A 15,953-nucleotide genomic window follows, 5' to 3' on the forward strand; every position below is an offset into this window, starting at 1 on the left:
TCTTGCAAAAGGGCGAGGGTGCGTGCCCCCGGAATCCCCTAGACCGTTCTGCCTCGGTGTTTTTTTTTTAAGTCTGGCTACGGCACTGATACGCAATGAATTAACTGCTTTTCTGATTAAGTCCTTTTTGAATGACCCTCGAACATGTTATTCTTTACCTTCACCGATTTTGAAAATCACGCCATTTGACAATGATCTGGAGTATATAAAAGATACAAGTTTGTTTTGAAATTCACCATTCACAACGAACCTCCAGAGGGACAGGACTCATTATAATTACATAATCAATTTGGTGCTTGAAAATGCTTCAAAGGAAGAGGACTGGAATTCGATGTTAATATTGGAAAGAGAGTGTTAGATATTACGTGAGTAATCATCCTTCTTTAATGTGACTCGCACATGGTTTGTAAAATGTTGTGTTTTTTAATTCCGAAATAAAGTTTGGCAAATCATAAGGAGTGCTTAAACAAAAATACCTAAACCCTTCAGCAAATGTTGATATTTGCTTAAATGTCGTTTTTAAAGACCACATTTTTCATAAGCGTTAATTACGCGATTGAAAATGAATTACCGATGTGGTGTTGCGTGATTGGTTAATTGACATTATCACGTGATGTTATCAATGTATCCTTTACAGGTCAACATATCCTCCACTTTTGTTAAAGTTCCGGTGGCCGTGTGGACTAGCCGGCTGTTTTCTTTTTTTTCTTGACTTTACCGGCACTAAAACCAAAATACTTATTTATGCTATAACGCTAGTTTTTCTGCAATTTCGATATCATAGAGTAAAATAATGACAAAATAAGTGTGTACAATTGCATTACCGGGAAAACAAATTTTTTGGTTCAGAAACATGAGCGAGTCACTTAAAGGTCATTAAAATTTTCAATTATAAAAAGGTATTCATGTTTTTCTTGATAACGTGGAAAAGCTTGCATGAATAAATTGGGTACTAAGATGATTTAATCTCCGTACTAAGAAATCCCTTCAACTTGCCGTTTCCTTTAAAGCTGCACTCTCACAGATTGAACGTTTTGACAATTTTTTTTTATTTTTTTTCTTGGAATGAGTCATTTTTTGCGAAAATCAATGGAAACCAGTTATATAAGATTGCTGACAAAAAAATCAGATCGCAGATTTTTATATTTAAGTTCCAAAATTGATGTTTTATGCGTATTTCTTAAACCGTTAGTAACGGTTTAAGCCATAAAACATTAATTTTCGAACGGAAATATAATAATCTACGATCTGATTTTTTGTCAGCAATCTTATATCATTGGTTTGCAGATATTTACGCAAAAATTTGCTCTTTCCAAGACAAAAAATAAAAAAGTTGTAAAAATGGTATATCTGTGAGAGTGCAGCTTTAAAATAAGGTCAAAATATTAACGATATCGTCCATTCTGCTGTTTTTCTTATGAGATCGTACCTAAGGAATGTATAGCCTGTTTCAACTTTGTCCTGGGAAACAGGCAATGAGTTAAGCAGGCTTCCACATAGTTTACTCTATAATTGATACTAATGTTGAACATTTATTTTATTTGTTTAAATTCAAACATTAATTTATTTTGGTTTATTATTTTATGTCGAGACTGGGACCTTGTTAGTCCAATGTTATTGTTTGTTTTGTTTTTGATTTGTTTTTTAAACTTAGTTTTAAGAACATAATACAATTAAATATCACTAATTCATTTTGTTTCAGTACAACACTAACTTTATAACCCTCTAAGCATAATATTATACAACACTTCACAAGATAGCTGGAAATCTCTTTTCTGTAAATACTGTCCTTTGCTTATCTTTAAAACATCAGGGGCTGCACCAGGATTCGACGTTATAGGGGGCGTAACTTAGGAGCGTAAACTTTTGACTTGCGGCCCAACCTCAGAACAGAAATTTATTAGGATAAAGTGTTGCAGGGCGGTTACAAATTTCATTACTTTTTTCGCCTATATTGAAATAAAAAGATAACTTGGACAATTTGGGGGGGGGGGGGGCTTTGTTTCATAACGGTGGAGAGAAAGAAAATGTATTTTTGTTTTAAGGCATCATTCGAAGCAAAATTTATCCTTCTGACATAGCATTTATGACGCATTTAATCACGTGGTATACACACACTGATACTCCAATGTTTAATTTTAAAGCTTTAGGCGAAAATTTCAGCATTGCATCGTTCTACAAATTCCGTCAAATTGAAATTTTGGCCAATGATTGCATTATTAAAATACAAACAAATCTAAAATATTTTACACGTGTAGAAGCAGAAAATAGCATAGTCTTATAGGCTTAGAAATATTTTCACATCTATTTTTGAGAAAACAATAATTTAGATGTTAACGTCACCTACTTGATTGTTTACATCGGTTGTGACCCGTCCTTATTCATGTGAGAACACAGGCGTCTGACTCATGTGACCCGTGGTTATTCATGTGAGAACACAGGCGTCTGGCTCATTGTTTGTGTCAAATAGCATGCATTAGTTATTTTGTGATATTTCTGAATGGAATTGTATTATCTATACACAGAAGCATAAATCACTTAAATATTTATGTAAATAGTGCTGTTTACTCGGGTGCACATTGAAGACAGGAATTTGCTGTTTCCGATTACAGAAAAGACAAGAACGGGTCATTGAATTTGGCTTGTTTGTCTAAAACAATAGTTATATCAACATATCGCATACCATTTTAAAGGGTTTTCATTCCTATTTTCATGTCACCTGTTTAACAATTCACTGTTTCTATGTTGATTTAGAAATTTGAAAAAAAACCTGGACTCCTGTATGTTTGATTTACATACCTTGTTATTTTCTTGTATGCCAAAGACATTACATATCTTCAGTGGTGTTGTTTATAGCATTATATATACCCGAAATTATATTTATCAACATTTTAGACACAAACAATGAGCCAGACGCCTGTGTGTAAGAACCCCCCCTTTCAGTCACGTGATTCCTCAAACTGTATACATGCTTGAACAGTTGGTACTGTACACTAAGCAACTATCCCTTAATACAGAGAAACATACTGAAATAGACTATAGAATAAGGAAGATTCTTTGAAAATGACGTCATTGCTGTCAACTGTTCTCAGTGATTACACGCGGTTTATTTTTATTGTAAATATGTGCCGAGGAATTAAAATATATGTTAGAAGTGGTAGAATACTGAAACGTTTTATGGCTCTATCGCCCTGTCACGTGAATTGGGACAGATTTTGGAATAACATTAACGAAAAACATGGTAAATATATTTCTCAATATGCAGCTTGTTGTGTTAAATGTTGTGACACTGTCAATGTTTTTGCCTCGTGCTGTCATTGTTCCGTTCACTATATTTTTGCATAAATTGGGTCACACAATTATTGACGTTTGCTTACCTATCTCGTCGTGTTAGTATGCAGGCATTTTGTCTTAATCGTTTATAGGAATAGGGAGACCCTAACTATCTGGCGTATTGCTACTCTGACCTCTATTTGAGGGAGAAATATCTGACTTTAAACAACTACCTAGTCGACTCAAATAACGCGGGCCTCACCTGCTAGATCTTCTTAATGAGCTCATTATTTTATCGTGAAATGCAGATAAGTAATGTTATTTATAACGCACTCAGCACTTTTAATGTACTTAAGTTTTACCTTAAGCTTACATTCATTGAAAGTAAACATACGTTATAGCTTTAGCCTACGTCCATTAACGGTTAACGGACGTTAAACCTTACGTTTCGTCAATTATAATAAAGCTTTTATTATAAAATTAGCGAATGTCTATTTAGGCTTAAATGATGTTAAGCCATTAAACAATGCCAATTAACGGTTCATAGAGGCTATACCTTAACATTAAATTTATTCAAGGTTAATGGATGTTTAACATTTAGTGCACGTCCATTTATGACTGACAATATACTTTTAACTTAAGTCAATAAACGGTTTATTGATGTTAGACCTTTAGCTCACGTTGTAAGAGGCGTTAAACCGTTTTTGCCGTAAACAGTTAAAGGACGTTTAACCTTAAACTTACGTCTATTAACGGAATACGGAATCCTTGCATACCGGACGTGTGTTTCCGGTCATGTGACCGGTGCTGGAAAAACTCTTCAAGCACACCGGATAGGCATTTCCGGTGATTTCAGCCGTGCTGGAAAACTCCATCTGGCATCCCCCCATGCCAGATGAGTCACGCGCTGTGACGTAATACTTTCAATTTCTTTTATTTAACACTTAATGTAACCATAGTTATGAGATTTCAATAGATGAGTTCCATTAACATTAACATTACAAAAATATTCCTTAAAAACAAAACAAAATAACCATTAAAGGACGTGATAGCGAAGGAACTTATTGACGTATGCAGTGAATACAAATTACTGCGCGTCATGACGTCAGTAAACATCATCGCACGCGCTTTTTGGTGAAATGTACAAAAACGCGCTTTCTTATGTATTTTCTTTGCCAAAAATGTAATTTAAGGCATGCTAGAAAAAATATCTATCATGTGTGTCCGTTCCGGATCGAAAAATCCGACCCTCGGGCACGCTGCGTAGCAGGTAACTCGGCAAGCCTCGTTACCTGGCAACGCAGGTGCCCTCGGGTCGGATTTTTCGATCCGGAACGGACACACATGATAAATATTTTTCTAGCATACCTTGAATTACACTTTTTTTTTGTGAAAAATGCATAGAAAAGCGCAGTTTTGTAAATTTCACCAAAAAGCACGTGCGATGATGTTAGCTGACGTCATGACGCGCATTAATATTTATTCACTCTGACTGCATACGTCAAGAAGGTCCTTCAGTATCACGTCTTTTAAGGGTTATTTTGTTTTGTTTTGTAGGTGTGTTTTTGTAAAGTTAATAGTTATGGAACTCATCTACTGACAACTTATAATTATGGTTAGATTAAATGTAAAATAAAAGAAATGAAAAGTAATACGTCACAGCGCGTGACTCATCTGACATGGGGGGATGCCAGATGGAGTTTCCCAGCACGGCTGAATTCACCGGAAATGCCTATCCGATGTGCTAGAAACTTATAGTCATACATATAGCCCATGACCATTAACGGCAAACGGACGTTCTACCTAAAGCTCAAAATGATTAACGTTTAACGGACTTTAAACCTTAAAAGCTGAATACCATCTAAGGTTAAGGTAGCACACCCATAGTGAACACCTCCACCCTTCAATATAAATGATTTAGCCTATGTTGTTAAGCATAGCTCTACAAATCTTTTTAGGGCTTCAACGAAGGGGTTCGAATCCACCCAGAAGCACGTATATTTCTTTTTTTTTTTTACTGTTTTAGCTTACATCTTATACGGAAGTTTATAAAAAAATATCAAGAAATAATTAAATACTTTTCTACACACAAATATTTGATTTAAAAAAACCCCATAACTTTCAGGCCCGGATGAAATATGTGGTTGGGTATTTCGAACTCTATTTTTTTAAAGAGACGGTAAAACATTTAGATGTTTTTGGCAAAATGTTCCCAAAAGATTAAAGTTAGTTACTAACAAAGAACAGCTTATTTGTTTTTCTACAACTTTGCTTTAAAATGTCTATGTTCCAATTTGTACGCGGTCAAAACAGTATGCTAAAATTGTCATACCATATGGCTATTTCAGTACAGATTGATTATATTTGTTGATGATGTGATCAATAATGTACCATTTCTGAAAGCAAATATTAACTGTCACCCATCGTCGGCAACCACGGCACTTTCTTCCGTTCCACTTCATAAATACCGTGGGACAATTGACTGACAAAATCTCGTTTTAATGAATACACATGAGGCAGGAGAGACAACTCTTCTTCGGATGAATTCGCATGTTACACTCAAATATTGTTCAATAACTTCACAGTGTAAGCAGTCTCCGTGGCCGTGTGGTCTTGACTACTGCCAAATATTTCTGTACTGAGAATGCGGACCGGTTTATATCCGGAAATCGCCAGAATATTTTTCAACTGTAAAGCATCTGGTACTTTGCGGAACCCATGAAACTGCCTCATTAACTATTCATGATAACGAGATTTTCGTAGCCAAATTGCCCACGGCACATAACGAAGCATTGCGTACAAAGATCTGAAATCGGAGGTGGGATAAAAATTGTTATTTGACGGTAAAGATTTTTTAAAATTAGTTTGAAATGATGCCCATAGGGTCGTACCAACTTAATTGTTGTATTAACTAGAGCTGGGTTCATTTAACGGTTAAAACTGACGTTACTGTATACTTTTAGCTTACGTCAATCCAAGATTGGGGGACGCTTTATATTCAGCTTACGTTCTTTAAATGTTAACTAACGTTAAATCTTAATCTTACGTCCGTAAAAGGCTATTATTGGGTAACGGACGTTTAACCTTTAGTTCACGTTGAATAACGGTTAAGGGATGTTATACCCTTAGCTAACGTCGATTTACGGTTTTTGGACGTTGTATCTTAAAGCTGCACTCTCAAAGATTAACCATTTTTAAAACTTTTTTATTATTGTCTTGGAAGGAGCAAATGTTTGCGTAAATATCTGCAAACCAATGATATAAGATTGCTGACAAAAAATCAGATCGCATTTTTTCATATTTCCGTTCGAAAATTAATGTTTTATTGCCTAAACCGTTACTAACGGTTTAAGAAAAATGCATAACACATCAATTTTTGAACTGAAATATAAAAATATGCGATCTAATTTTTTGTCAGCAGTCTTATTTAACTGGTTTCCATGGATTTTTGCAAAAAAATGGCTCGTTCCAAGACAAAAAATAAAAAAAAGTTTCAAAAACATTCAATCTGTGAGAGTGCAGCTTTAATTAAGCTTATGCCCATATTTTAACATATGTTATAGATCACAGCCTTTAACGGTTATGGTATAATATATGTTTTGCTTACGTCCGTTAACGGTTAATGGACGTTATACTTTTCGCTAACGTCAGATAATCATTTACAGACGTAATACCTTAAGCTCATGGTCGATTACGTTTTAAGGAAGATATGCTTTTTGCTCACGTCCATCGACAGTTAACTGCTGTTATAATTTTAGCTTACGTATGTGCACGGATTTCGGATACATGTTATTCCTTTAACTAACTTCCGGAAACGGTTAACGTAATATGGCTCTGTCAAACGTCTGTTTACGGTCAAGCACGTTGTGCGTTTTTAAGTTTGATAGCGTTTGATAGAAGTAATTCTTTAGCGTTCGTCCGTATTGGCATAACGGACGTCATAAACATTTTTTTACATTCGCCAGGTGTAATAAAATTTGCCTACGGCTGATAATGGTAAAATGAAGTCAAACATTTAGCTTAGGACCGTATTAACGGACTTTATACCTTAAGTTCATGGCCATTTACGATAAACGGACGTAATACCTTTACCTCACGTCTGTCAGCGCAAGCGAATGTTAAAACTTTCGTTTACGTCAATAAAGAGTTAACCGCTTTATCTGCATTCATTTACAGTTAACAGACGGTATATCTGTAGCCTACGTCCATTATCAGTTGGACTTTATTCCTTAAACTTACTAACGTTAAATGATAACGGATGTTTACCTTGTTGTACACTTTCCGTACGTCCAATAACGGTTTACGTACGTTAACAATTGACGGACGTTATACCTTTAACTTTCGTCCAAACGGTTGACAGATGAAATACATAAGCATTCACTATTAACGGACGTTGTACCTTTACCTCACGTCCGTTAACTTAATCTGTTAGATGTGAACGCATGTTATACCCTTAGCTGACGTTCATTAACTGTTCAACTGGCGTAATAGCTTTACCGTACCGCTATTTACAGTTAATGGAAACCATTTCTTTATTACACGTACAAAAAACGGAGGTTTAACTTTGAGCTTACGTCCATTAACTGTTGACTAATGTAATACATTTGGCCGCGTTCTTTTACGGTTTATTGACGTTATACTTATAGATAACGTCCATTAACTGTTGACTAATGTAATACATTTGGCTGCGTTCTTTTACGGTTTATTGACGTTATACTTATAGATAACGTCCATTAACTGTTGACTAATGTAATACCTATGGCTGCGTTCTTTTACGGTTTATTGACGTTATACTTATAGATAACGTCCATTAATGTTGACTAATGTAATACATTTGGCTGCGTTCTTTTACGGTTTACTGACGTTATACTTATAGATAACGTCCATTAACTGTTGACTAATGTAATACCTTTAGCTGCGTTCTTTTACGGTTTACTGACGTTATACTTATAGATAACGTCCATTAACTGTTGACTAATGTAATACCTTTAGCTGCGTTCTTTTACGGTTTACTGACGTTATACTTATAGATAACGTCCATTAACTGTTGACTAATGTACTACCTCAAGCAGCGTTCTTTTACGGTTTACTGACGTTATACTTAAAGATAACGTCCACTAACTGTTGACTAATGTAATACATTTGGCCGCGTTCTTTTACGGTTTACTGATGTTATACTTATAGATAACGTCCATTAACTGTTGACTAATGTAATACATTTGGCTGCGTTCTTTTACGGTTTACTGACGTTATACTTATAGATAACGTCCATTAACTGTTGACTAATGTAATACCTTTGGCTGCATTCTTTTACGGTTTATTGACGTTATACTTTATAGCTTACGTCCATTAACTGTTGACTTATGTAATACCTTTGGCTGCATTCTTTAACGGTTTATTGACGTTATGCTTACAGATAACGTCCATTAACTGTTGACTAATGTAATACCTTTGGCTGCGTTCTTTTACTGACGTTATACTTATAGCTAACGTCCATTAACTGTTGACTAATGCAGACAACGCGAAAACTTTTTCTTCTTCACAGGACATTGCGACAGGTAAACACTGAAAGTTTACCTGTCGCACCAAATTTTTACCTGTCGCAATGTTACAAACAGTATTCAGTTACATCAGCCTAAACCTTGATTTTAAGCCTCTTTTTTAAATAAGTTTTGTAATTCCCCATTATAACAGGTTTAGATATTTTTGGTTAGATTTGTCCTACAGAACTATAATAAATTACAAAAAAAGCCAAACATAATGTAAAAAAAATCAATATTCGGATCTTCTAAATGTCATTTTTTTTCTTCCCTTGCCTCCCCAAAAAAACTCATATCTGGTTCGTCTATCCATGGAACAGCTAGATCTTACTCTTTTAATTCATCTTTAAATTAAAGATACAATAGGGTTATAAAATGTAACGAATTGTACTACAAGTCAAACTCAGGCACAACATTTATGATAAAAACGAAAGTAGAGTTATGTTATTGGCAATGTTAAACCGAGCGGAAAGAAAGTCAGCTCGGTATATTAATCATCATATTTAAATTAACACGAATGCCGGGAACCACTACATACGGAATTTTGTAATTTCCGAACATTTCCGTAAAATAAAAGTATTAGAGTGCGAACTGAAATCGGAACCTTACGCGTTTTATCGGCTTTTACGGAAACATGTCGAAACAGGGTTTACAAATAGTGAAACACGGATTAACACGCTGAATAATCATGATATAAAAATAACTCTGAACATTTATTTAGAAACTGAAAGTAAATTTTCCGAAAATTAAACGGTGCTGACTTTAATTTTTCACCGGACATTGTGACCGACCAAAACAAAAGTTTCGTCGGTCAAAATTGAAATATACCGGACATGTCCGACGGACATTCGCATTGTTTGCTAATGTAATACCTTTGGCCGCCTTCTTTTACGGTTTATTGACGTTATACTTATAGCTTACGTCCATTTAAGGAATGAATTGCGGGGTTGATGTTATTATCGGGGTATGAACGCAATTGGGTTGGTCAATGTGTGTGGAGTCCGAAGGACTCCACGCGTACTTTGACCAACCCAATTGCGTTTATATCCCCGATAATGACATCAACCCCGCAATTCATTCCTTATATTTACACCAATAGTTCATTATTTCATTCAAGAATTGTTAAAAAAAGTACTTCATTTCATTTAAGAAAACCTTTCAGTAATCCGTTCTTACCCATTCTGTAAATAGAACGACCCGACTATAACCGGAAACAGTTTTTCAAATGACGTCACAATAACGCAGGAAAAGATCAACCACTTGAAATCACTTTAAAACGTAAAATTGAAACACTTCTGGTAATGTATTTAAAATATAATAAACGAACACTTTTAAAAATGTTGATCTATATTTTACGGGACCTGCAGACACAATACAACCAATAACAAGATCAATAGCTTTTATGTATATTGTTATGCAATGAATTACGATCCGAACATATCCGAAGATGTTGCGTTCATCGATTGATGAACGCAATTGCCGAAAGGCAGTTCATTTAAGGAATGGAAGTTGAGGTGTTAATATTAACTGTTGACTTATGTAATACCTTTGGCTGCGTTCTTTTACGGTTTATTGACGTTATACTTATAGATAACGTCCACTAACTGTTGACTAATGTAATACCTTTGGCCGCGTTCTTTTACGGTTTACTGACGTTATACTTATAGATAACGTCCATTAACTGTTGACTAATGTAATACCTTTGGCTGCATTCTTTTACGGTTTACTGACGTTATACTTATAGATAACGTCCATTAACTGTTGACTAATGTAATACATTTGGCTGCGTTCTTTTACGGTTTACTGACGTTATACTTATAGATAACGTCCACTAACTGTTGACTAATGTAATACATTTGGCCGCGTTCTTTTACGGTTTATTGACGTTATACTTATAGATAACGTCCATTAACTGTTGACTTATGTAATACCTTTGGCCGCATTCTTTTACGGTTTACTGACGTTATACTTATAGATAACGTCCATTAACTGTTGACTAATGTAATACCTTTGGCTGCATTCTTTTACGGTTTACTGACGTTATACTTATAGATAACGTCCATTAACTGTTGACTTATGTAATACCTTTGGCTGCATTCTTTTACGGTTTACTGACGTTATACTTATAGATAACGTCCATTAACTGTTGACTAATGTAATACCTTTGGCTGCATTCTTTTACGGTTTACTGACGTTATACTTATAGATAACGTCCATTAACTGTTGACTAATGTAATACCTTTGGCTGCGTTCTTTTACGGTTTACTGACGTTATACTTTATAGCTTACGTCCATTAACTGTTGACTAATGTAATACCTTTGGCTGCATTCTTTTACGGTTTATTGACGTTATACTTAGAGATTAATATATGGCCGCGCGGGGCCAATGAGTGATAATAGCCCCGGCATATCGATAATGGCCCTCGGGCTAAAGCCCTCGGGCCATTATCCACATGCCGGGGCTATTATCACTCATTGGCCCCGTGCGGCCATATATTAATCTCTAAATAACGTCCATTAACTGTTATCTGATGTAATACCTCTGGCTGCGTTCTTTTACGGTTTACTGACGTTATACTTATAGATAACGTCCACTAACTGTTGACTAATGTAATACCTTTGGCCGCGTTCTTTTACGGTTTACTGACGTTATACTTATAGATAACGTCCATTAACTGTTGACTAATGTAATACCTTTGGCTGCGTTCTTTTACGGTTTACTGACGTTATACTTATAGATAACGTCCACTAACTGTTGACTTATGTAATACCTTTGGCTGCGTTCTTTTACGGTTTACTGACGTTATACTTATAGATAACGTCCACTTACTGTTGACTAATGTAATACCTTTGGCCGCGTTCTTTTACGGTTTACTGACGTTATACTTTATAGCTTACGTCCATTAACTGTTGAATGATGTACTACCTTAAATGGGTTCTTTTACGTATAACTCACGTTATACTTGTGTAGCTGACGTCCATTAACTGTTGAATGATGTACTACCTTAAGCAGCGTTCTTTTACGGTGAACTGACGTTTTACTTATAGTTTACGTCAATTGACTAATGTAATACCTTTAGCTGCGTCAATTTACGGTTAACTGACGTTATACTTATAGCGTACGTCCATTTAAAATCATCGAATGACGTTATAACTTTAGCTTACGTCCACTAACGGTTCACTGGTGATATACATTGAGTTTACATCCTTTAAGGGTTAACTGATGTTTTATAAAGATGGCCACATTGTAAATTAGCTGTGTGCTGTATGTAATGTCCTAAGATGTATTGTGTTAGTACATATTCTAAATGCGTTACCAACTGAAAATAAATGTATTATAAATATCATCATTATTATGTTTCCCCTTTGACTGGAAGGCCGACATATTGTATTTGTCATTATACTCTTCTTCAAACTTTGTCCGCAGCAGAACTAAAAAAATAAAACTTATTATAACTTCGGGGTACTTTGTTGTAAATTAATCTCCCTTTGTCCATTGTCATAAAGTTATACTGCAAACTTTGTCCATACACTTACTTAAAAACTTGTTGGAGTAATTGATTAAAACTTGGAACATAGATTGATAGCAATGTTGAGTACCCTGCAAGGTATAATGATGTAAACAAAGTCCTGGTTCTTACTCAAATATAGATTGAAACTTGGCACATAGATTGATAGCAATGTTAAGTTGAGTACCCTGCAAGGTATAATGATGTAAACAAAGTCCTGGTTCTTACTCAAATATAGATTGAAACTTGGCACATAGATTGGTAGCAATGTTAAGTTGAGTACCCTGCAAGGTATAATGATGTAAACAAAGTCCTGGTTCTTACTCAAATATAGGTTGAAACTTGGCACATAGATTGATAGCAATGTTAAGTTGAGTACCCTGCAAGGTATAATGATGTAAACAAAGTCCTGGTTCTTACTCAAATATAGATTGAAACTTGGCACATAGATTGATAGCAATGTTAAGTTGAGTACCCTGCAAGGTATAATGATGTAAAAAGTCCTGGTTCTTACTCAAATATAGATTGAAACTTGGCACATAGATTGATAGCAATGTTAAGTTGAGTACCCTGCAAGGTATAATGATGTAAACAAAGTCCTGGTTCTTACTCAAATATAGATTGAAACTTGGCACATAGATTGATAGCAATGTTAAGTTGAGTACCCTGCAAGGTATAATGATGTAAAAAGTCCTGGTTCTTACTCAAATATAGATTGAAACTTGGCACATAGATTGATAGCAATGTTAAGTTGAGTACCCTGCAAGGTATAATGATGTAAACAAAGTCCTGGTTCTTACTCAAATATAGATTGAAACTTGGCAAATAGATTGATAGCAATGTTAAGTTGAGTACCCTGCAAGGTATAATGATGTAAACAAAGTCCTGGTTCTTACTCAAATATAGATTGAAACTTGGCACATAGATTGATAGCAATGTTAAGTTGAGTACCCTGCAAGGTATAATGATGTAAACAAAGTCCTGGTTTTAACTCAAATATAGATTGAAACTTGGCACATAGATTGATTGCAATGTTAAGTTGAGTACCCTGCAAGGTATAATGATGTAAACAAAGTCCTGGTTCTTACTCAAATATAGATTGAAACTTGGAACATAGATTGATATCGATGTTAAGTTGAGTACCCTGCAAGGTATAATGATGTAAACAAAGTCCTGGTTCTTACTCAAATATAGATTGAAACTTGGCACATAGATTGATAGCAATGTTAAGTTGAGTACCCTGCAAGGTATAATGATGTAAACAAAGTCCTGGTTTTAACTCAAATATAGATTGAAACTTGGCACATAGATTGATTGCAATGTTAAGTTGAGTACCCTGCAAGGTATAATGATGTAAACAAAGTCCTGGTTCTTACTCAAATATAGATTGAAACTTGGAACATAGATTGATATCGATGTTAAGTTGAGTACCCTGCAAGGTATAATGATGTAAACAAAGTCCTGGTTCTTACTCAAATATAGATTGAAACTTGGCACATAGATTGATAGCAATGTTAAGTTGAGTACCCTGCAAGGTATAATGATGTAAACAAAGTCCTGGTTCTTACTCAAATATAGATTGAAACTTGGCACATAGATTGATAGCGATGTTAAGTTGAGTACCCTGCAAGGTATAATGATGTAAAAAGTCCTAGTTCTTACTCAAATATAGATTGAAACTTGGCACATAGATTGATTGCAATGTTAAGTTGAGTACCCTGCAAGGTATAATGATGTAAACAAAGTCCTGGTTCTTACTCAAATATAGATTGAAACTTGGCACATAGATTGATAGCAATGTTAAGTTGAGTACCCTGCAAGGTATAATGATGTAAACAAAGTCCTGGTTCTTACTCAAATATAGATTGAAACTTGGAACATAGATTGATAGCAATTTTAAGTTGAGTACCCTGCAAGGTATAATGATGTAAACAAAGTCCTGGTTCTTACTCAAATATAGATTGAAACTTGGCACATAGATTGATAGCAATGTTAAGTTGAGTACCCTGCAAGGTATAATGATGTAAACAAAGTCCTGGTTCTTACTCAAATATAGATTGAAACTTGGCACATAGATTGACAGCAATGTTAAGTTGAGTACCCTGCAAGGTATAATGATGTAAACAAAGTCCTGTTCTTACTCAAATATAGATTGAAACTTGGCACATACATAGAAACCGATGTGAAGTTGTGATTATGACTCTGAGGCACATACTTTGAAAAAGGTTTTCCCCTTGTTTATTTGTTTTATAATGCAGACTGGTATCAAAAACTACTTGAAGGAATTGATTGAAACATAATAGCTAGCTAGTAATGTGCAGTTGTACACCTTGCACAATATATATTTTTTCTGGTTATTATTATTATTATTATTATTATTATTATTATTATTATTATAATCATAATCAGTAGTAGAAGCAGCAGCAGCAGCAGCAGCAGCAGCAGCAGCAGCAGCAGCAGCAGCAGCAGCAGCAGCAGCAGTAGTAGTAGTAGTAGTACGCTGACTTTAAGGAATGGTTAACTGACTTTATACCCTTAGCTTACGTGCTTCTTAAGATGATGTTTTACCTTTAGCTTACGTTCTCCAACGCTTCATAAATGATTCAGTTAATTTCAATGCACATACAATGATGTATCCGTATTGTAGGTCCGTGATGCTCCGAAACTTGAGGGTACTGACGATAACATAAAGGTCTGGCTGTCTGATCTGAAGGCCTTATTTTCTGACTCCACATCCATCAAAGACAATCCCCGTGCGCAAGATGCCGTAGACCAGCTCTATAAGGTAAGACTTTGTGGAATTCTGGATATAGATGATCGGTTAATGTTCAAAGTGTACATGCATTTTATGTCTTGCAGTTGGGTGTACGTTGACGTTGAAACACACGCTAATAATTAATATAGCAATAGTTTATTTCACAGCTGGAGAGAGACGAACTTGTGATTGGACGTTCAGACATCGAAGCAGCACTTGACCTGTTGAACAGAGCAAGCAATAATGGCTGAACAGCAACGTGCGTTAGAGAGAGAAACTGGGGATTTCGTCGAAGTGCTTGAAAATGAAGCTGAAGTTACCATCGACCGTATACAAGATGTTGGAAGTATAGTTAAAGATGAATTAGAGAGGAAAGCGTCGGTCCTTGGTGACGTGCTCCAGTACGAGACAGATGTAGGCGTCCATGCTATACAAGATGCTGAAGACAAAGCCCTCCAGAACATAAAAGGGTTGAATGAAGATGAACAGACCTCGTTTAAATCAGGTCAGTGGTTTGTTTTGAAATAATATTGAGGCTTTCTGCAAGAAAACTTCATTAATAATTTTGCGTGCCTTTTTGCGTTCATACGGCATGGGAACACGCTCTCAATCTTTTAATATCAAATTTGTTGTTAAAGATGTACTGTTACTCCCAAATTAAAATTGACCACAATTAAAACAAAAACATTGTTTTCGATATTTATTTTCTTTTTTGGTAATCAAAACAATTGCATGAATTACGTTACATCTTATTTGTGAGTAAGTATGGTCAATGGACTAAATGACCGACATTATGCAAATAAGACGTAAAAATAGTTAAATGCAAGACTTGATTCAACAAAATCAGAATAATGCATCATCTCGTTAAAAGTGCGA

At 35.2% G+C, this 15,953-nt stretch overlaps 1 protein-coding gene across 2 annotated transcripts in view; it reads left to right on the forward strand.

The window, feature by feature from the left end:
• Positions 1-221: 221 nt before the first annotated feature.
• Positions 222-15,953, forward strand: part of LOC128205776 (uncharacterized) — a 28,325-nt gene continuing 12,593 nt past the window's right edge. For both annotated transcript variants that reach the window (XM_052907712.1, XM_052907713.1), the window contains exons 1-3: positions 222-365; positions 14,970-15,107; positions 15,245-15,582. In XM_052907712.1, the coding sequence (XP_052763672.1) occupies positions 15,321-15,582 (262 nt within the window). In that variant the 5' untranslated portion in view covers positions 222-365; positions 14,970-15,107; positions 15,245-15,320. The remainder of the gene's footprint in view (positions 366-14,969; positions 15,108-15,244; positions 15,583-15,953) is intronic.

Source organism: Mya arenaria, chromosome 10 (assembly GCF_026914265.1).
Source record: "Mya arenaria isolate MELC-2E11 chromosome 10, ASM2691426v1".
Taxonomy (NCBI): Eukaryota; Metazoa; Mollusca; class Bivalvia; order Myida; family Myidae; genus Mya; species Mya arenaria.